The 21,232-nt window shown below is 53.4% G+C and overlaps 7 protein-coding genes across 7 annotated transcripts; 3 read left to right on the forward strand and 4 right to left on the reverse strand.

The window, feature by feature from the left end:
* Positions 1 to 1,949: 1,949 nt before the first annotated feature.
* On the forward strand, positions 1,950 to 2,765 carry J4E79_006885 (uncharacterized protein; the record flags this gene model as incomplete). The annotated part of the gene is made up of 2 exons (XM_049355753.1): positions 1,950 to 2,116; positions 2,177 to 2,765. The coding sequence occupies 2 exons, from the start codon at positions 1,950 to 1,952 to the stop codon at positions 2,763 to 2,765; spliced, it is 756 nt and encodes a 251-aa protein (XP_049209782.1).
* Positions 2,766 to 3,034: 269 nt separating this feature from the next.
* J4E79_006886 (uncharacterized protein) lies at positions 3,035 to 3,894 on the reverse strand (the record flags this gene model as incomplete). Its single annotated transcript, XM_049355754.1, has 2 exons — positions 3,035 to 3,770; positions 3,824 to 3,894. The coding sequence occupies 2 exons, from the start codon at positions 3,892 to 3,894 to the stop codon at positions 3,035 to 3,037; spliced, it is 807 nt and encodes a 268-aa protein (XP_049209783.1).
* A 1,417-nt stretch (positions 3,895 to 5,311) lies between these two features.
* J4E79_006887 (uncharacterized protein) lies at positions 5,312 to 6,970 on the reverse strand (the record flags this gene model as incomplete). Its single annotated transcript, XM_049355755.1, has 1 exon — positions 5,312 to 6,970. One exon carries the CDS (start codon positions 6,968 to 6,970, stop codon positions 5,312 to 5,314), a length of 1,659 nt encoding a protein of 552 aa, XP_049209784.1.
* An 806-nt stretch (positions 6,971 to 7,776) lies between these two features.
* Positions 7,777 to 10,564, reverse strand: J4E79_006888 (uncharacterized protein; the record flags this gene model as incomplete). The annotated part of the gene is made up of 5 exons (XM_049355756.1): positions 7,777 to 7,863; positions 7,912 to 9,915; positions 9,961 to 10,035; positions 10,086 to 10,198; positions 10,360 to 10,564. 5 exons carry the CDS (start codon positions 10,562 to 10,564, stop codon positions 7,777 to 7,779), a joined length of 2,484 nt encoding a protein of 827 aa, XP_049209785.1.
* Positions 10,565 to 11,222: 658 nt separating this feature from the next.
* J4E79_006889 (uncharacterized protein) lies at positions 11,223 to 15,865 on the forward strand (the record flags this gene model as incomplete). The annotated part of the gene is made up of 4 exons (XM_049355757.1): positions 11,223 to 11,804; positions 11,850 to 14,472; positions 14,652 to 15,450; positions 15,748 to 15,865. The coding sequence occupies 4 exons, from the start codon at positions 11,223 to 11,225 to the stop codon at positions 15,863 to 15,865; spliced, it is 4,122 nt and encodes a 1,373-aa protein (XP_049209786.1).
* Positions 15,866 to 16,238: 373 nt separating this feature from the next.
* Positions 16,239 to 17,370, reverse strand: J4E79_006890 (uncharacterized protein; the record flags this gene model as incomplete). Its single annotated transcript, XM_049355758.1, has 3 exons — positions 16,239 to 16,325; positions 16,374 to 17,094; positions 17,186 to 17,370. 3 exons carry the CDS (start codon positions 17,368 to 17,370, stop codon positions 16,239 to 16,241), a joined length of 993 nt encoding a protein of 330 aa, XP_049209787.1.
* Positions 17,371 to 17,714: 344 nt separating this feature from the next.
* Positions 17,715 to 21,060, forward strand: J4E79_006891 (uncharacterized protein; the record flags this gene model as incomplete). The annotated part of the gene is made up of 4 exons (XM_049355759.1): positions 17,715 to 17,796; positions 17,851 to 17,940; positions 17,989 to 18,051; positions 18,224 to 21,060. The coding sequence occupies 4 exons, from the start codon at positions 17,715 to 17,717 to the stop codon at positions 21,058 to 21,060; spliced, it is 3,072 nt and encodes a 1,023-aa protein (XP_049209788.1).
* Between the last annotated feature and the right edge of the window lie 172 nt (positions 21,061 to 21,232).

Consider the following 21,232-nt stretch of genomic DNA (forward strand, 5'->3'; position numbering starts at 1 on the left):
GCCTCACAGACTGGTCGAGTTGTATCCAAGAGGTAATCAAGATGATCGAGGTCGCTGGGATTCAGATATATTGCGTCTAGATTGCGACAATATGAGGAAAGACGACAAATACGTGGCTTTAACACACCGTTGGGGTGCCCCGTCATTACATGGAAGTTTCCAATTTCTAAGTCGTAGCAAGCTCGAAGGTTGGCAAAGTCATCTTGATCTCAAGATGCTACCGCGGACTTTTCAAGACGCCGTAAAGATTACAAGAAGTCTCGGAATTCGATATCTATGGGTAGACGCGCTTTGTATCATTCAAGACGATGAGGAGGATCTGCGAGCGGAGATTAGGAAGATGGACGATGTCTTCAGATGTGCCTACGTTACACTTTCGGCGACTTGTGCAAACGGGAGCGATGATGGCTTTTTGAAAGCGGATCGCAAAGTAAGACTTCACTGCCCCCTCTCCTATGCCAACCATCCGGGTAGCTTAGACATGATCTATCTCTGCGAACCGATCGATGATTTCGAACGCGATGTAGAGCAGTCGGCGTTGAGTAGAAGAGGATGGGTATTTCAAGAACGCGCGTTATCGCGGCGTATCATTCATTTCACAGAGGTTCAAGTCTATTGGGAGTGTGGAACAGGAATCAGGTGCGAAACGCTGACAACGCTATACAAGTAAGTGAAACCAACACCCTTCTACAATGGGAAAGAAGCTCATCGTTACGCTAGCCACAAGACGTCTTTCCTGTCCGATCCTCAATTCCCCGATGCTATGTTGAAGCGATACAAAGGAATGCGTATCGCTTTCTTCGAAGAGATATACGAGAAATATTCCCGACTTGACTTTACCCATTACACAGATAGGTCGTTAGGTATGGCCGGGATCGAATCGCGATTTGCGAAATTGTTCGGAAAGGCACAGCACGGCGTTCTTGACCATCCAAAGGAGCGCAGCTACTTACGCCGCACACTTCTCTGGCGACGTGCGGATCTAAATAGAGACATGATCAAGATCGACTATCCAAAGAATAGGCGGGTGCTCTCATGGTCGTGGATGGCAGTGACGGGAGCTATATGCTTCATGGATATTCCATTCGGCACTGTGGACTGGAAGCCGGACCTCGATTCACCATTCAACAACTGTGAACACTTCGGTGATAGCCCGAGAGCTCTGCATGGCGACGCCAGAGACTTCTACAAGCAGTACGATGATCGTGTATTCTTCGATCGTGGCCCACAATCTGAATGGATTCCATCCATTGAACTGAAATGTGTCGTTCTGGGAATGCAGGATATATCAAACGACCGTCTGTTGACCCATTATGGCTTACTTGTTACCGCTGCAGAAAAGGGCAGTGACGTGTACGAGCGAGTAGGAGTCGCTGCCTTTGAGCGAGACCGGTCATGGATGGACCAAGAACATATTCAGCGAATACGTGTTATATAATTCCGCTCTCGCTCAACGCGGTTCTCTTTCGTCGATCTTGGCTATAGGGAGAACCTTGTTTCCTTCCTTTTGCGATGGGATTGTGAAGCCTAGAGGACGAAACGATCTGCCTACGGGTTTGGAATGATGTTGCTTTCTAAATATTGGGTATGATGAAATATTGCCTTGATGCACGCCTGCCTCTTCAACCTGATATCTCATCAACTTTAATATGCAGACTAACTTAGATAGCAGCGCGTTCCATAAGCTTTTTCCTTGCCTGAATAGCACTTACCATCCCACAACCAATTTACCTGCGTCAAAGACATGTCTCAGGTCTACTGCTATCTAAATGAGCCATGCGTTTCAGTATGACCGCCATGTTCTTTGACAGATGTTTACGAAGATAATCGATCGGCAAAAATTCGAAATTCCACCCTTTGTTCCTTCTTTGGCTTTCCTTCACATAAGTACGATCATCCTCGCATCATATCACTCATTCCCGTTTGTCGTCGAGCAGTAACAGTCAGCCATGCCGCCCCAGAGGACAGTAAAGACAACTTACAGGCAGCCAGGACAGTCTACCCGCTATTCAGCGACATACGACCCATCACAGGAATACATCGATGATGAAGACTCCGAGATAGGCCAGTTGATCAAAGCCGATCCTTATTGGCGCTACGTATTGAAAACTGGGAGGTATGCCGGGCGCACATTGCAGCAGCTAGATAGCGATAAAAGCGACGACAATTGCGTCAGTTACTTAAGATGGATGTTGACCGCCGAGAAAGCCTGCAAGGGCGTTGACGACGACCACATCGTGCGAAGGGGCTTAATTCAGTGGAACAATCAAGCTGGATATAGCGCCACGATTCCTCCATCGGACGATGTTCCCCCCTACGCCACGGGGAAGAATGCGCCTTCGTTGTTAAAGAAGCTGGTCGTCTCAGTCCCGTCGCCCGAGCGCTTCAAAACTGCTGGAGGAAAACCTATCTGGATCTGTGGATCCGACATCATCGGTCTCTTCCATATGCAGCGACACCAATTGAACCGTTTCGGCGTGAAAGACATTCAAGAATACCGCGACTCTGATAAACGGTTCTGGAAATTGAGGTACTCGCTTGAACAAGTGTGGGAGGTCGCGAAGCGTACGCCTAAATGCCCGCTCGATCAAACGCCTGATGAGGCTGTCGATCGGTACCTCCTTAAGGTCCAGAAATGCGGAAATGGTGGAATTGGATCTCTTCGTATCGTCTGCGAGCACAAAGACTGTCAAGAGATGCGAACTGGTGGGCCCAGCGAGGCGGGGCAGAAGTTTTGGGTGGATATGTATAAGGATATGTTTTAGAGCTATGAATTACAACAAGATTATGCTAAAGAAACTGAGAGCCTCCGATAAGATGTTTCTTTAGGAAGCATGAGCTGCAACACTGTAGATTTAAAATCTAAAGGCATCCTTTAAGTCTCGGCATCTCGTTCATCGCACATATGGAGCCTGACCGAGGCCATTGTTTCTTTCCGTATTGTTTATCTTGTCTTCTTTGACATGATGCATGAACCCTCCCTGGTTGTCGCGTACTAGCCGAGCTGGGACTAAGACAGAAACACCGGAACTTTTCACGTAGCCTGACCAGCCCTTTGTAACCTCCTTTTGCAAATCTTACGCTCTTGATCATCGGAATGCTCGTGATAATCGCAGCCCTTCAAATCCGCATCCCACCCAATCTCGGTTGCTTCCGCGGCCCTTGAAGAATATCGCGCGATCATGCGAATCAGTAGAGTAGGTGGCAGGTCCCTTCCGATCAATTCAGTTATTGCAGCCTCCACATCATCTGCGCCATTTCCTGTCACATCCCAGTGTCGACAGTGGAAATCCAAGAATAGTTTCAGTATGCTATGATCCGATGGTAAGTTGTCGTAAGCGTATTTCGTTGCGGTGAAACAAGTCGGCTCGCGAGGGCCACCGTCTTCGTCATAAAGCAATGTTTCCACTATGCAATTGTGAATAGCTTTGCGAAAGACAGGCACTAGAAATCTGTCACCGAACACTAGTGCCTTCGTATAAGCGGTCATCGGATCGTCGTCATCTTTGGGGTCTGGGGAACTCTCTGACATTTTCAGCGTGGCGTCGTTGTCTGGAATCTGTTGTGTATACAGCCAGTGGACAAAGATGTCTACAGCAATAGTATCGACATCTTCCAAAGTGACGACTTTGTCCTCGGTCTCCCTCCATGGGCCGTTTAGGGCATTGTTGAAGTATTCCGAATGGTGTGTGAGGAGGGCTTTGTGCAAGTGGTAGCGCTGTTTCTGTGGGCCAATCTCGAGGACAACGAACCCGTCCTTCGTAGCCGTACTGCGAGTCGTTAGTGGATCTCTACAGTATGCGTGTGTCAATCATAAGCTTACCTGATGGGTAGCCGGGTCTTGTATTTTAGAGGTTTCGTCTGCGTGGTGAGGTTCGTGTCGGTGGAAGCCATGTTTGATCTGGTTGGCAAGAGGAATATTGTCGCGGCTATTATGGCGCTGTTGATTCAGTATGTATGTAGAGTGAGTAAGGTTAGAAGCAGGAAGGCGCGGCATTTAGAAGGCCACAATAGGAAAGTACGCTAGCGCGCTCACGGCAAGGTGAAGGCGAGAGGGCTCAAATGAGCAAATATACGCCTGTCAAGTCAAATGTGACAGAGAACGGTTGCAGTTAGTTTTCAATACCCAGCAAACTCAAAGCCCCTTCACTAGCTCGCTACTTGAACTCAGAGCTTACAGATCATATACAGCACCTTCCCCGTCATACCCTTCTGGATGTCGTCTACTACAACGCTTCCGCCCGGAACACTACCGCCCGCCACTTCCCTCGCAAGGGATAATGCAGGATTCTCCAGAAACTTATACGTAGTGCACTGCGACATTCTGAGCCTATCAATATATGTCTTGTCTACTAGGCAAACAAAACTTACATGGTAAAGAGGCATACTGCTGGCCACTGAACAGTTACCTTACGTACGGTTGCACCACTATATACGTTAGGAGTTTCTCAGAGTAGCTGGTAGTCGCTGTTCGCTGGTAGTCGTGACTTACAGAGTTGTGGTGAGTAGCCGACACTCATGGGGAAGCAATGCGACGTCTTCGCACTTATCGTCCGTTGAGCAGATCTGAGCGTGGAGCATTGAAGGCGAAGGGTTTGCTGGAGAGGTGGGGGATGAGGATGGTGTGGGCACAACAGGCACTGCTGAGCTGGAAGGTGCAGCCGGGACAGTATGCGTGGTCGCCACTGGGACTCCCGGTGTCGCAATGTTACTTGATGTTGTGAATGTGGAGGCAAGCACAAATGAAGGTAAGGTTGGAGATATATGGCTTGTTGGCGCAGGAGGAAGGAGCGGCTGACCCACCGGTTTCGAGGAAGGAGCAGCCGGCGGTACGACTGGTGTAGTCGCGCTGGGAGGCAGCAATATGGTCATCCATGCAGATTCCGGAGGTAGGCTTCTGGCCGTGATAAAAGGGTGTGCGCTTGTGCTGAGCGCCAGTGATACTGTAAAGAGAGTGAGTGTACATGAAGTGCATACTTGCGGATTGCTGTGGTGATATCACGTAGTGGTGGTAGCCGGATTATATAGAACATGTTTGCACGAGTATTGGAATGATGGCGACGTGTACACAGGCTATGTACGCCAAAACAAAAGTAGAGGCAGACATATCTATTTGAGAATAGTGACCGAACAGGGCCGATGCCAACGTTTAATACCAAACCTCATTCTAGCCGCGTCGTACCTGCGTTGTAGAACCAGCACATTGAACAAACAACACCCAAATCCCGTTCCATCAATACTGAAAGCGGATCCCTAACCGAAGGTTGAGAACAGCACATGCTGCCTTGCCGCATGAAGAGCTCGGACATCATCACCACTCACAGTCCACCGTACTGGGCTCGCAATCCCATGTGTGCACCATACTCCAATCCTCCTCATCTTCATCCAGAGTATCCTTCATATACGAGTTCCATGGAGTGTTATTCTTGATAGCACTCCCACTCCAGTGTTCGTCGTCCGCGTCCCATGAGTCCAGACTCTCATCGTCGCTCTGAGATAGAGTGTCGTCATCAGTGTGCTGTTCTTCCAAGATCTCTAGGTACTCGATGACCTCGTTCTCCTCCTGACCGTTGGCCACAGACCAGTTGTCCTCATCCCACTCTTTGAGTACCTCGGTCGCAGCGTTGGTCATCTCCCACATCTGCTTGTAAGGCATGCCACTAGGGTCCGTGGGCGCGTGGATGAACCACTCTGGCATTTCTTCCTCGCTATCTTCGTCGGGTTCGTATACTGTGGCGTCGTCCTCGCTGTCTCCGTCGAGAGTCGACAGGCGGTATCCTTCTGGTTCGTACTCCTCGTATTCCTCGTACTCCTCCTCTTCATCTGTGATGCTCTCGCTCATTTCACTAGCCACCTCAGTCATCTCGCCCGGGATGAAGTTCCACTCGCGTTCTTCAGCCTCTCGGTCTAAGGCCTCGATCTCCTCCATGTAATATGCGACGCGCTCAACCATAATCTCGAGATCTACGGCAAGGCACCCATTCTCCGCCCTGCATTCTGCAAGCTCGCCCTCTAATTCGTCGACGCGAGATTGCATGGCACGAATAGTGCCGGCGTTGTTCTTGGCCCAAGATTCGTTCGCGATGCGTAACTGTCTGTTCTCTTCTTCGAGAGCTTTCTTCACGCGCCAGGATTCGTCACACCTCGATATCCATCCTAGATGCAAGCTTCGAATTTGGGATTTCAAGGCATTGCAGTCCCTGGTCAGCTTCTCGATCTGTGTAGATACACGTTTGGCGCTTTCTTCGTTTGACATGATCGTTGCGTGTTGTTCGTCAATCTTATCTTGCGCCTCCTGGCTAAACTTGTTTGCACGCTCCCACTCCTTCTTGGTGTTGCGCAGAGAATGTGTCATGGCCTGGAGATGTATGGTAACACGTTTGGCGCTTTCTTCGTTGAACATGATCGTCGCGTGTTGTTCGTCAATCTTATCTTGCGCCTCCTGGCTAAACTTGTTTGCACGCTCCAATTCCTTCATGGTGTTGTGCAGAGAAAGTGTCATGGACTGGAGCTCTTTGGCTTTGAACTGAATCTGGCTCTGTAGTTCATAGCACTCATCTTCCTTGGAGGCATTCTTGCATTTAGACTCCTCGAGCGCCTGGGTGAGGTACATCGTCATGCCTTCTGCACGGTCGCGTTCGCGGCGCGCTTGGGACAGCTCCCTACCGAGTCCATCACGGAATTCGAGGTGGGCGACGACTTCCTTTTCGCTCTGTTTGAGCGCAATTTCGGTGTTGGCGAGAATGGATTTGGTATCGGCGAGGCAGAGGTCAGTACTAGTAGGCTTGGTTTGGGAGGCGTGGAGCTCGTCTTTGACTTCAGACAGCTCGGCTTGAGTGGCCTTGAGTACTTCCTCTTGAATTTTCGCTCGACAGATCGCTTCGTTGAGCTTCTCGTCGTAGTGGACCAGGCCGATAAGAGCAGCGAGGAGAACTATTCCGGCTGCCATGGACCAGGCCAAAGAGACCATTGTGATCGCCAGATGGAAGTGTAAGATACACTCTCTGTTATGCTGTAAGTGGTTGTGGTAATTTGTGTTCGTCGTGAACATCAGGTATCTTGGAGAGAAAGGTTGTGAAGTAAATCAGCAGTGGTGCAGCGTACTACATAGTTTTATACTTGAGTGGGAATTTCCTCGCCCAGATGTGCGTACTTTGGTTTCCATGGTTCAGATGATCATAAGGCTGCTGCGGACATATATCGTGGGTGCGCACTCACCTCAGTCCGTGGGACGTAGCTTGAGCACTCCCATCGTAATCCTGTGACAGTTATAGGCAAACCATGGCATCAATAGTGGAGACCCAAATGGAAAGTGGATTTTAGAAATAGCCAATTTGGTCCACGTGTAGTGAACATCAAAACGGCCGTTGGAACATGGTAGAATAAGATACTCGTAGGCTTAAGCATATGCATTGACTGGTACCATGTACCCGCGCAGCACGACACTGGATGCTGGGTCGCAGAATCAACGAGTGCTCACTCTTGATGATCTCGTTTAGCGTATGACCAATACTGGAGCCATGGTAATCGCTTTTGAAATTTTGATATGTACAAGAAGATGCTGGTTGACCCAGTGAATCTTTATCGGTGTAGTTCCTATCAATGTAAATCGTTTGGAAATGCGACTGGAGTGGTAGGGCCGTGTGCCGCAACTGTTGTACCAGGATTTCGTCCTGCGACTACTGAGCCAGTCGGGTGCGTGACAATGCAACAACAAAATTGCCGACGCGAGCTGACTCCAAATCGCTCAGGTTAAATGCATGGCAACAAGCAAGCCTACTCGTTCAACTCAACATAGTTGGCGGGGAAGAGACCCGATTGGCCATTGTAGCTACCGAGCCACCAGTCTTCGTCGGGGAATTGCTGCAAGAGTATTAGCATCGGTTTTAGCAGTGGTGCAGGTAGTCTTACAAGTTCAGTTACTGTGGCTCCTTCGGGGAAGCTCAGTTCGTTGTCCTCAGCTGCTTCGTAATCGTACAGAGCGGTGGCTGTAGGGCCAGCAGACTGTGATGGTGCCGCAGCAGGTTCGGGCTCTTGCGGCGCCGAGGGGTGTGCGGGCAGTGCTGGTGCAGCGGCGGCATCGTCGCCCTCGACCAGCTCAACATAGTTGGCCGGGAAGAGACCACGCTCGCCCTGAGAGTTTGTGCCCATCCACCAGTCGTCGTCTACCATGTCGATGTCTGTGACATACTCGCCTTCACGAAGCTCGACTTCGTTGTCCTCCGCCTTTTCGTAGTCATATTGGATGACTGCGCGCTTGCCGGAGCCACCGGCATCGTCATCGTCATGAGAAGCGACCGCTGCGCCGACGGCAGCACCGCCTACTGCGGCAGCACCAAAAGTGGCAGCAGCAACGGCAGCGCCAGCTCCACGAGCAGGGTCCTTGGCCTCGACTTGTGGCTCTGGAGACATGTCACGATTTTGCCTGGCTGCTTGATCAAGTGATCGCGCGGGCATAGGCGGTGCGTGTTCCTCGGCAGGAGACATCTCCTCTGGTTCGCGCCCACGAGCAACGGGCATGGCAATACGAACAGGAGAGCCGGAAGGCTCAGGAGACGGGCTGCGAGGTGGTTGAGGTGGTGGAGATGGCATACGCTGGTGTTGAGTGGCAGGCACATCCTCTTCGTCTGATTCCGGCTCTTTGGGTCGGGTAGGCAGGCCTGGCATCGGAACGCCCCTCGGGCCAGCATTGGGCTTGCTCGAGGTATCGAGAGGCGGTGGGCTGGAAGCTTGCGGCTCTGGTACAGGGCGTGAAGTTGGCGCTCCCATAGGGGCGGCACCTGTGAAGCGGTCCTTGAGCGAGCTTACGCCACCAGCTGCAGGAGAGGCTGGCTCTTCTTGTTGAGGTGCCCCACCCGTGCGTTGTTCGCTGAGGTTGCTAGTCGCAGACTGACCTGTTCGGGTAGTCTGCACTGGAGCCCATGATTTGCCGGAGTAGCCACTTTGCCAGCCACCACCTCCACTCTGTTGGCTTTGGAGGGGAGTTGGGCGGCTTCCAGCATCGGCAGTAGAAGAAGGAACGGCTTCTCCACGGGCCGCCTTCTTCTCCGCCCAGATCTGAGCAGGAGTCTTTCCTCCTTGGTCAGCAAACGTCTTGCTCGCGGCGCCGACGATTGGTGCCGGAGGAGCGGGCTTTGCACCAAAACCTCCTGGAGTAGGAGCTTTGGTGCCGGTGAATGTGCTCGCACCAGCGAACTTGTTGGCAACCTTGGGCTTCGGCAAGCTGGTAAGGCGCTCGGGCTGCGCGCTGAAAGCTGCTGATCTCTCTGCGAGAGACTTGGGCTTCTCTTCCTCTTCTTCGTTGTTCGACGCTCCCGTTGGGGCTGGGGACATGCCAGAGGATGGGGGACCGGCTTGGGCTTTTGCGCGGATAGCCGCGATATCGACCTTTCCAACGGGCTCGTACGCGCCTTTGACAACAGTGGGCCGGTCGTCTTTGGCATCGCGCGCTTGGGCTCGGATGGCTGCAATGTCGACTTTGCCAACTGGCTGGTATGCGCCCCTGACGACTTCAGGACGGTCGTTCTGCGAGCCCGAGGGCTGGGAACCGGTGGATTCGTCTTTTCTCGCGGTGAGCTCGGCCATGTTGACCTTGGTGGGAGTGTAAGCAGTTCCGACCTTCTCCAGCTGGGATCTGGAGACCTGCGGGGCATCAGCACCCCAGCCATCCGCATCTTCATCGCCCTTTGGCGCAGGTGCACGCGAGCGGCCGAGAGGGTTGAAGCCAGCGCCTCCACCGCCTATCGAGGTAGGTGTAAAGACGGGCTTCTTCGCGGCAACGGGAGGAGGGCCGCGCGGGGCAGGGACATCGGCACCGCCGCCGTACTTGGCGCCTGATGCGTCTGCAACTTTCTGGACAATCTTCTCTGGGCTGAGGTCGTCCTCGGAACGGGCGGTGACTTGGACATGGTATCCCTATGGAAATTAGCTTGTGCGTAGAGGGGCCGTGGGAGTACGCACATGTAGCAGCTTGGAGACAACCGTGAGATGGCTGCCAAAGTAGCCCTTGGTCCGCTCTGGAACACCGGCGCCGCACTGCGTGTGAATTAGCATTGTATCCCTGGCAGCTGCGGCGGAGAGCTTACCCATGCTATCAGGACGTTCTTGGGCAGCGATGTGTTGGGGTCCTTGACTTTGACGAATGCAAACTGGATGCGGCCGTCTGAGAACTCGTCTATCAGGTCGAGCAGCTCGCCCTCTGCAGGATGTTAGCACATATTCTCGGTGGTGTCACTCTTGCCTGCTGTGCTGCGCTTCGTGATGTGCCGACACCCGAGCTTGGGCAGCCACCTTGCCATAGCCCAAGCTCCCGAGTGCGAAATGATGGCCATTGGAAGTGTGCCGCGCTGTTCCACGTACCTCCGGTGCTCTGCACTTTCAGCACGCTCTCTTTTCCGCCGTCCTGCTGGAATGCGCTGACAAGCGGGGCAGCGACTGTGAAGACGGCCCATTGGCCGTATGTGGGCGAGCTGGCCTGGGGACCAGAGGGCGCCGGGGCATTGACGACATTCTGGTAGCTGCGGGTGATGTTGGGGCCGTTGCTGGAGGTGTTGAGCGTGGCCATGGTGGGCGGCGTGGAGGGGAAGCTGTCGTGGGAGACGAAGCTTGGGGGAGTGGTGGAGAAGAGGAGGTGGAGGAAAAGCAGCACTCGGAATTGACAGCTAGCACGATGCGTGGTGGGACAGGCAGCGTACGCGTATCCCGTATGTGTGTCTGTGTAATTGGGCGTGAATTAACCTAGTCGGGTCGGGCTGGTCAGCACAGGCGGGCCACAAGTTCGGTGTGCAGAGCTGGCAGCTATGTCATGCTTGGCCCGCGCCCTCGAGCGGCTGGCGCTGGCGCTGGTGGCAGGCAAGCGGTGCCGACGGCGCGCCCAACGACCTTCAAGGAGACCCTCGTCCGCTTCACCGTGAATAATTGGACATAGCTCCTCGCACTGCCTGCCCTCGCTGCATGCCAAAGCAGCTTTCTGCATCCTTCAAACCGCCGCCTAGACCCCAGGCTCCATCCTTCTAGCCCTCTAGCCCTCTTCACCTCCACTCTGCCACGACAAACACTAGCATCGCCAACACACGCAGCGCACCGCCTTTTCCGCGCTCCATCTCATCGCGCGCTGCTCCATCGCATCGTCATCCATCGCATGTCGCTGTCTCTATGTCTCTAGCCTGCGCATGCCGACAATGAGTCTGTTGTGAACGCTGCCCCAGCACGGCTGCGCCGCCATGGAGGACCGCGAATCAAGCCCAGCGTCGTCGGTCGACTTCTACGGCTCTGACGCGAATCCTCCCCAGGCGACGGCTGCGCAAAGCGACGCGCCTGTCGCAAAGCGCAAGGCAGAGGATGCGCCCCATGAGCGTGAAAAGAAGCGCAAGCTCAGCAGCGCGAAGCCGCTCGTGAAGCTACCACCCGAGTTGTGGCAGCATGTTTTCTCTTTTTGTTCGCTTGCAGATCTCGGTCGATTGATCCAGGTCAATCGATCTTTCCTATCCTATCTCACAGACGTGCGCAGTCTGTCGACTTCAAAGTCGCATCCTGGCCGTCTGCATCTCCTAAAGTCCGAGTCGTTGTGGGCCTCTGCCCGCAACGCAATGTGTACCAAGCCCCCGAAGCCGCTCCCAGGCTTCAGCGAGCTGCGCATGTGGCAGCTGGCTTGGTCCAGGAGATGTCAGTTCTGCAACAAGCTTGATTCTCTGACTCCAGGCGAGCGCATATGGCAAAAGGGCCCCGGCAAAGAAGGCGTCCGCGTCATTTGGCCCTTCGCCATCAGAGCCTGCGGGCCGTGCCTGCTCAAACAATGCCAGACGGTGAGTTGCACCTTCCGCTTCCTGGGTCGCGACTGACATGTATAGGACGCGAGCCTTCTCTTCTCGGCTGCCTCCGCCCTGCGGCCCGCCCTCCCGTTCGCCCTCCTCACCAGCGACCAGCACTACATTCCGGCATACACCCTGCAATCTGCGAATACGCCCGCCGACGTCGACATTGCCAAGTTCTACTACAAGAAGCATGTCGACGAGATCACGCAGGAGATGAACGAGGCCATCAGCCGTGGCCCTGCAGCAGCTGAGGAGTGGTCCAAAGGACTAGATGCTCGCGGAAAAGAACGCATGAAAGTCGCCGAGAACTGGGAACGCTGGGAGGTCAAGAACCTGTGGCAGGAGGAGCACGAGCGTGCGAAGCGCGCTCCATCTGCAGCTCCCTCGCATGCCGCCACGTCACACAAGGACCCGTCTAAATCACCCCCTCGTCGAACTCCCTCTCCCATAATTCATGCTCCGGTTCCAGCGAGTAAGTATACCTCTGCTGTCTCATTTGCTGCCACACATGGCGATGCCTTTCGATATGTCAACAACACCTCTCCAGTCCCCTCCCTAACAGGTGTAGCACCATCGTCGCAGTATGCGCAAGCGCGACCGCCTACTGTTCCACCACAGGCTTTCACCCCTTCTGGCCAGAGAAACCTACACGATGCGAACGAGGCCAAAGCGACCCGGAAAACCGACATAGAACGCCGGTGTCAGCAAATGGACCCTCCTATCGCTCCCAACGTCTTGCGCCACATGGACTCGTTCAAAGCGGCTATCCAGATTTCACAGCCAATGAACGACTATGCATGGAGTGTGCTCCAACCCCGCTTGATCGCTCAGCTCCCTGCTGCCCAACAAGCAGAAGCCGACCACGTGGCTCGGGCTGCTTCGTTTCCCACAAAAGCTGCCGACCGCCGCCACACGGACGCCAATTCCAAGGAGGCCAGGGAAGTCATGGACCGAGAGTGGGAAGAGTCGCAACGGCCCATCCGCGACAGACTCGAAGCCATCGCCGATGACTTCATTAATCAGAGCTGGGACCATGGCAGCGCCGTCACTTACGACAACAGCCCAAAGTTCGCGGCCGACCTCCTTGCTCACGTGCGCCGCACATACTATGCCGAGGAACCCGAACAGGACTCTGATCATCCCGGGCAACATACGCAGCCTTCTACTGACAATATAACTACTAGGCCCAGGCTCGTCCTGGATAACATGAAATGGGTGTACGACAACAAGATCAAGCCTTTGACAGAACCATTCCGGAAGGACATCTTCCTGTGCCATGGCGGCGGATGCGAATACAACAACAAGTACTATGGTTTCGAGGGCGTCACGCAGCACTACGGAGCCAAACATACTGCTGCCTTCAGTTCAGGAAACGTGGTTGTTGCATGGAGAGAAGCCGAGTGGCCGGAGGACACTCCCTTCCACCCAGATCCTCTCTCTGTGAAGCAATCTCAACATGGTCATCATCCCTCTTCTAGTACGAACGGGTTTGGTGGCTATTTTGGCGGATACTCACGCGCAGGGACATCAACACCTCACATGCCAACTCACCATCCACAGGCGAGCCCTGGTCCTTACAACTATGGAGGCCAGTACAATGGACCATTCGCTCCACCACAGGTTCCTTCTGGCTTCGAGTACCCCCAGCCATATGCGACACCCGTGGATATGTATGCACATCAAGCAATGGGTCCTCCAGGTTATGGTGCTCATGCGGCCCAGAACCCTTACCTGACTTCTCCAGCGATGATCAACAATGCCATAGCTCCACCACCACCCAACATGCCACCACCTAGCCAAGGAATTCCTGAGATCGCTCCTAGCGGTACAGAAGATACTGGCCAAAGTACTAGCTCGTTTGACAAGCAAGTAAGTACCGTCATCGACATGACCCAGGACATCTGGAAACGCACCTCGGGGATCAAAGACATGCCGAATAGCCTCCGGATCTATGTGTTGCTGCATCGCGTCATCTCCAAGTTTCATGTAGAGTTCAATCATGAACCGAACCTGAACCACTTCATTGATGCTCTGTCTAATCATGAGATGCCAAAGGCTTTGAAGAATGCACCAGGTCTCTCATGCAAAGCTTGTCAGACGGGCGCTTCTCATAACTTGGGAGGTTCCTTTTACTCCAAGTCGGAGGAAAGAACAACCTATACTGTCCTCGGCCTGTTATCGCACTTCAGGAGCCAGCATCTGCCTTTTCAGCAACCAATGCCTGGCCACGGAATGCCTATTGCCCCTCTGGACTGGAAGGAACACATGATCGAGCTTCCAAGCGAACGGTTCATTTCTGGTCTCATACACGCCCCAGGCATGGATGACGAGAAGCTGCTAATGATAGCGACCGTCTTTCCCAGCTTGTTCCCTATGCCACTGCCTAAGATCGGCGTGATTGATAGCCATGGACTAGCTTCCCCAGCCTCGTCAGGACCGAAGGATTCAGACAAAACGACTGGCCCAGCCGATGTTGCTGGTGAGGGAATAGCACGCCCCAACTCTGTTATGAAAGCAGCAGAAGCAAGTTCGGCGCTACCACCTAAACCGCTGGAGGCTGGTTATGAGCCTGTTCGACCAAGCCTTGCTGGCGAATCGAATGAGGCGTCGGGCTCCATGAGCAGGAAACGTTCATATCGAGAGAGCTCCCCCGCAGAGCGTAGGCAGCACCATTATGCTGAGCCGCGATACTATGTACGTGATCTACAAAACTCCACAGAAACATTAGTGAAACTAACATCTTTGTCTGCCAGCTGCCGAGGGATCACCTTGATGACGGCTATCACCGCCCCCGGGAGTATGTGGAGTACGCCCCCAGCCCAAGGATCATCCATGCAGGTCCTACATATGAGGATTACACCGGCCGCCGAACAGCGTTCCGCGAGCAAGAGCGATTCTATGGACCACCCGAGGACGTGGTCTACGCACATCCGCGGGAAGGAAGCCACGGCAGTCGGGAGTACAGTGCCTATCCCCGCCAGGCTCGATACTATGAAGAAGATGATCATCGGCCCGAATACCGGTTCATGAACGAGCGTCAGTCAAGGGATGCCAGTCCACCTCAAGGGCAATCTGCAGCAGATCGGTTCCTAGCAGAGAACGAACCCCCACAACCACAACCACAGTCCGAAGTAGATGCTGCTGCACCAGCGCAGGAAAATGGGGATGGGCCTCGTTACACGCCTCCGCCTCCAGAAGCTCCTGCACCAGCAGATGCAACAGCACCTGTTCGCCCACTTGCGCCCCCACATCCTCGAGCTCCTTCCACTGTTTCCAACAACTCCCGATATGACGACTATCAACCTAACGGGTATCGGATGCCAATGTCTGGACCAAGCGGTCCGCCACGAAGGGCTGGACCTCAACGCCGAAGAGATCGGCCTAACGATAACCGGGGACCGTCTCGATATCAGCGATACATGAGTGTTGCGCGGGAAGATCCCTATGGACGTGGTTCCAGCATGAGCCGATCGCAAAGCCGGAGATATGAAGAACAAAAGCGTCGCATCGATCAACAAGAAACACCGCAGCCCAATGCTGAGCCTGACTACGAGCCTGCGTATTCTCGGGAGCACAGCCTTGATCAGTCTGTACAAGATGAAGGATTCTATCCACCTGCCCGCCGTCATCCCCGCGGGTACGTCTCTGTGCAAGACCGTCTGCATCCACATGCACACGGGTACTCACCGCCACGATATCGTTACGATGAACCACGCGGTCCACAACCAGTCTATGTTGACGAGTACGGGCATCCCATGCATGACTACGAGGTCATTCGTGTACGTGGTGACACCAGGTATCGGGCCCCGTATATGCCACATCAGCCTCACCGATATGAACATGACTCATATGGGTATGTCCCAGTCCAATACGAGAGACCTGCACCACAGAGATACAATAGTCGCCCTGACGATTATATGTACTACGAAGAAAGGGAGAGACCCTTACCTAGGCGAGCGGCGCCGGAGGCAGAGAATGATGTATACGAGCCGCCGCAACCAGAGATCAAGGTGGAGAGCGTGCCTGTGCCCATGCCGCCGGAGGCGTCTTGATTTCACATTTAGCGTGGCGTTCAATCGTGTAACGAATTTCGCACCTTGTTTATACCTTTACTTTTCTATTTTGGGTTTCTCCTGGCTGGGTCATACGGACTTAATGGGTTAGTCCTACCTATCACGATCAAATGGTTGGTACTATTCAGTCACAAATTCTTGTGCAATCTCGTGCCCGACTTTAATATGATGGTTTTACTTCTACGAGATTGTGTGCTCTGGGTGACAGTCAAGTCGATTTCATGATGCGTGACGTCGATCAGACACAGGCTCAGATTTCGAAAAGCTGGATGACGAGCGAGATTTGTTATGGCACCTGTGCCTTCTATAGGGTATCAAAATGAGGACACGATGCAGAATGAGAAGCACAGGTCTATGCGGTCGACTGAATCACTGGCTCAACCGAGGACTTTTCATCCACGCCCTGAGCAGCTGCATCAATCTTGTTTTGAGCGAGGCGCTGCAATACTGTCAGTGTAGTCCCGTAGCTAGACGCATGATTACGTACCAACAGATTCCTCAAGAGCACTGCAATAGTGACTTTGCCGATGGCAGGAACGTAGATGGAGGCTTTCTCCTTGACCTCGGGCGTGAAGTTCCTCTCACTGGAAAAGTTGATGCATGCGGCTCCGTCCCTCATCAACTCGAGTGGCACCTTATACTTGTCTCCAGGTACACCGCTGATGACTACATCGCTAAGTGGGAGGCAGTCGTTGAGGGTCCAGCCAGGCTTCTCCACTACCTCGTGTCTTCGCTTCCGTAGACCAACGCCTCGTGTGAATTCCTGCACATCGCTGATATCTACGCTGTAGACATGGGCACCGTCGTTGGCAAGTAGTGCTGCAAGCGGTCTGCCTACCACTTCGCTTCTGTTGATGACGGTAATGGTGCGACCGTGCAGTCTGTTACCGTATGGCAGGATGGTGTTGTAGATTCTCAGGTACTCCAGGATCTTGATCACGGCCAGGGGTGTGCAAGGCAAGATGCTCTTCTTGGTGTTGGCAGGGTCAAGGAAGCGAATGTTCTGGTACATGTTGAAAATGTAACGATGCGACAGTCCTTCCACGTCCTTGTCGATGGAGACAATCTGCTGGAGATATTGGTCCTGGCGGTTACCGAAGATGGGGTAGTAGACAATGATGCCGTCCACGGCAGCGTCGTTGTTCGCTTCGATGAGGCGGTCCTCAAGGAGCTCGCGGTCGACTTCGCGCAGGTCAAATGCGAAGCCACTACAATGAGGTTAGTAGGCGGCTTTCACCCGACTTCCAGCCAAAGGCTCGGCCATGGCAGAAGTCAGTATTGACTAGTGGACGCGCTCACTTTTCAACACAAGTTTTGCCTGTCCATTCTGCGTATACCCTGGCGGCAGGATCTGCGCTGGAGAGGAAGCCAACGAGTAGCGGCTTGCGCGGAATCTTACTTAGACCATCGCGCACTTCGTCCAAGAGACCCTTGGCGATGTTGTTCGCAAGGATGACTTTGCAGTTGGGTTTATCGTCGGCCATGGCGGGGTAACTTTGCTGTTCTGGGGATGATGAGCAGCGGAATAGTCGACGATTGGAATAGTAGATCCAAGATATGAGTCGGTCCAGAGAAGACGATTTATTTCACAGCACGGGGCCACAGGGACCAGTCAAGCCTCTCCCATCGGGTCAATTAAAACCACTTTCCTCACTGCCGACACTTACCATTAACTTTTTTTGCGCGACCCGCCCCACCATTCCGATACCGGCCAATCAGCAACACCGCAACTCCGTAACGTCATTGCCGCGACTGCGCAACTTTCTGAATCGCGTGCTTTGAGGAATACGGCAACACATTGCAACATACCGCACCCGTGACGATCAATATGTCAGATGCTCAGCAGTATCTGCTGGACTTTGATAGGAACAAGAAAGAAGCCACGGCGACTGCTCAACGGAGCGCGACGCGTATGTACGAGTTCCGGCGGGGCATCTGGCGGGATGAGGGCTGATTGTGGACAGGACTGAAGAATGGCGAATTGAAGCTTATCAGCCTGGTCACTGACCTTGGGGAATACTTGAACAGCGAAGATGGAGCCACACGGTCCAAGAGTACGCATCGCTCTGGAATCTAAGAGGAGCTGGGCTAATTCATCGTAGCGATGTCGTACCTTGCGGAGGTACTCGCAGCCGTCCCACAGAAGGTTCTTTCCCTCCAACAACGTACGTGGACCCGCGACCGCTCAGCCCATACTGCATTGTTCCCCGTACACATCCATCGCATATCGCAGACCATAACGATCGTTGGTACTGGGCGGGAGCATTAGCTATGGATTACATTTCCAGGGCGAGAGCATCGTGCCATGAGATAAAACCGGGCTAACGGGAAGCTTAGGGAACCTGCTCTGCGACTTCACGCTTTCCCGAACGGAAGACAACGAAGGCCTCGGGTCATGCGCAAAGGCACTCCTGGCGCTGGAAGAGCTAGGGAAGTGGGACGACCAGCGGGTAGTCAGCATCGTTGAGGCACTCCTCAGTAACACACATCCGCTACGGCAATACAAGCAGCAGAGCGAACGTTACCCCGTGCTGCGCCTGATCGATACGCTCATGGCGAAATACCGCGACGCCCTCCGAGCTCACCACGATGCGACACCAGACTTCTTGGGACGCTTCATATCATACTTTGACGGAGAGAAAGATCCTCGGAACTTGATGGTCGTCTTCTCGATACTCAGGGTTCCGATGACAGAATGGAACATCGGCGGAGATGCACAGGACCTGTTTGACGCAGTCTTCAACTACTTCCCAATTACCTTCAGGCCGCCACCTGATGATCCTTATGGCATCACGGCGCAGGACCTGAAGGATCGCTTGCGAGATTGCATTTCATCCACGGCCGACTTTGCGCCATATGCGTTCCCTGCGCTTCTGGACAAGCTCGATTCCACATCGATGAACACCAAGCGAGACGTCCTATCAACGATAACAGCCTCAGTGACTGAGTATGGACCAAGAACAGTATCTTTATACGCGGTTACGCTATGGGACGCACTGAAGTTTGAAGTCTTGAATGTACAAGAGGAAGATCTGGCGAAGGAAGCGCTTGCAGGTCTAGCAGCAATCGCACGGACACTATCACAGGGCACCCCAGGATCACTCAATGCTTATCTCAAACCAATCATCAAGGAGTGCAACGAACACCTCGAAGACGCGCCCACAAAACAATCCCAAGCTTCCGCGAGGTTTCTCCAGAGCATCGCCAACGTGTCTCCCGAAGTCACTAGCCTCGTGCTGGCCGGAGTGCTGCCGAACCTATTCTTACTATTCCAGACAGCTGACACCATGGCAAAGCGCCGAGGCTTACTGGAAGTTCTCGTACAGCTAGTAAAAGCCAACATCGACGTCTATGGTGACTGGAGAAAGATGGGCCCTGGTGGAGAAGAAATCAGCAACAATGCGCTCGCTCAGTTCCGAGACCAAGCGCTCGAAGTCATGTTGAATGGTCTCGAGACGGCCCCAGCCAAAGAAGTGTCGTTCAGATTAGTCTGTCTTGATGGACTCATCCAGCTATCAAAAGCGCGAGGTCTACTTAGCGATGACGATATCGGCAGAATCATTCAGCTTCTGCATTCCATCGTCATCCACGAAGAATCACACGGAAAGGACGAGGTCAAGGAAGCAGCCATCAACGGTATCGTTGAGATTGCACACCAGAAGCCACAGGTCGTAGTCGAAAAAGCATTCCCGGCTTTCCTTGCGCAACTCCCGGACACCGACGCGGACGGTTCAAAACAGTACTCAACGGTCCTCGAAGCATTCGCCAAGCTCGCCAGCGAAGAGCAGGTCTTCGACACCGTCATACTGCGGCTCAAGAACAAGTTCAGCGCAGCAGTCCAACAGGGCGCTTCTTCTACATACATCGTCGCGCTTCTTTCCGCGATGTTGTATGCCCTCAAGAAGGGCGAGAACAAGCTGTCGCAGGGCTCAGACAGCTCCACTTACTACAAGGACATCGCATTACCACTCATCGAACGCGCATCAAGCTCTGATGAAACACATCCAGCGGCTTTTGACGACGAGACCACACTCGACCTTGTCGGCCGCATATGCAACTTGATCATTAGGTACCTTCCTACCGACCAGCAGAATAACGTTGCTGCGGAGCTGTACACCTTATTCCGCGGCAAGCCACAAACCGAACTTCCGCCCTTCAGTCTCGACGCTGGTGTGCAAGCGAACAAGACGATGATAGTCTCTACACACCTCCTCGCATCCCTCCGCAGGGACGCGACGCTGCCTTGCGAATTACAACTTTTGATCTCTTCTCTAGCAAACTACGCTCAGCAACCCTCATTATCCCTACCAGTCCGATCAGCATCCCTTCGGCAGATGTCTCTCATCATCAACAAGTACTATACTAGCGCTGCACTTAAGACATGCATGGACCCTCTCGTCGCGCACTTTGATCTTCTCAACCCGGAGAAGCTTGATCCGCCACGGATACGCATCATCTTCGCGTGCCTCAAGGGCATTGTATTGCGGAGCAGCCCTGCGCTGAACACATTGTATCCGACGCTTTTGTCCTTGCTATCACATCCGAAGTATGGCAGTACCGTCGCGCAAGGTTTCACAACTCTATTGCAACCCGACGACCTTCTCACTAAGGAAAACCACTGCCAGATTCTCGGTCTACATAAGCATAAGAGCTTTGCGTTACTGGTACCGAATATCACCAAATCGTTCCGAGAAGCGGATGCCCAGACGAAGCCCAATTATCTCATCGCACTGAGCGGAGCACTGAGATGGATGCCATTTGAGATAGTAGTCGAGGAAGTTGGACAGCTCGTTACCCTGCTTCTCCAATCTTTGGACCTCAAGGGCGTGGACGTTGTCAAGGAGGCTGCAATCGGTACTCTCACTTCAACTCTCACAGAGAAGCCGGAAGTGCTCGAGGAGCATGCTGGTGCACTCATTTCTCGTCTTCTGAACAACGCTACCGTTACGAAGGAAAACAAGGCTACGCCACCACCGCCAGCAGTGAGGGTAGCAGCTTTGAAATGTCTGCACCTGGTTGCAGAGAAGTTCAAGGAAGAGAGAATACTAGGTTACCGGAGAGAGGTCGTTAGGAGACTCATTGCTGCTCTGGATGATGGGAAGAGAGATGTCAGAAGTGCGGCTGTGAAATGCCGGGCGAAGTGGTTACTGGCTGATGAGCCGGATGATGATTAGACAGTAGACAGGGCATTATTAGATGATAAAGTCTGAACATCACTCGAATCGATTTGACTTTTGAGACGCCTATGACTTGCTACAAACGTGCAGATTGGTATAGTCTCGCCCAACAGTTGAACGCCAGAGGCACCCTTAACGCCGCCCATGCAGTTACATCTCATGTCTTGTT

The sequence above is a fragment of the Alternaria viburni genome (genome assembly GCF_023758015.1).
Source record: "Alternaria viburni strain BMP 2772 chromosome Unknown scaffold_14, whole genome shotgun sequence".
Lineage (NCBI taxonomy): Eukaryota > Fungi > Ascomycota > Dothideomycetes > Pleosporales > Pleosporaceae > Alternaria > Alternaria viburni.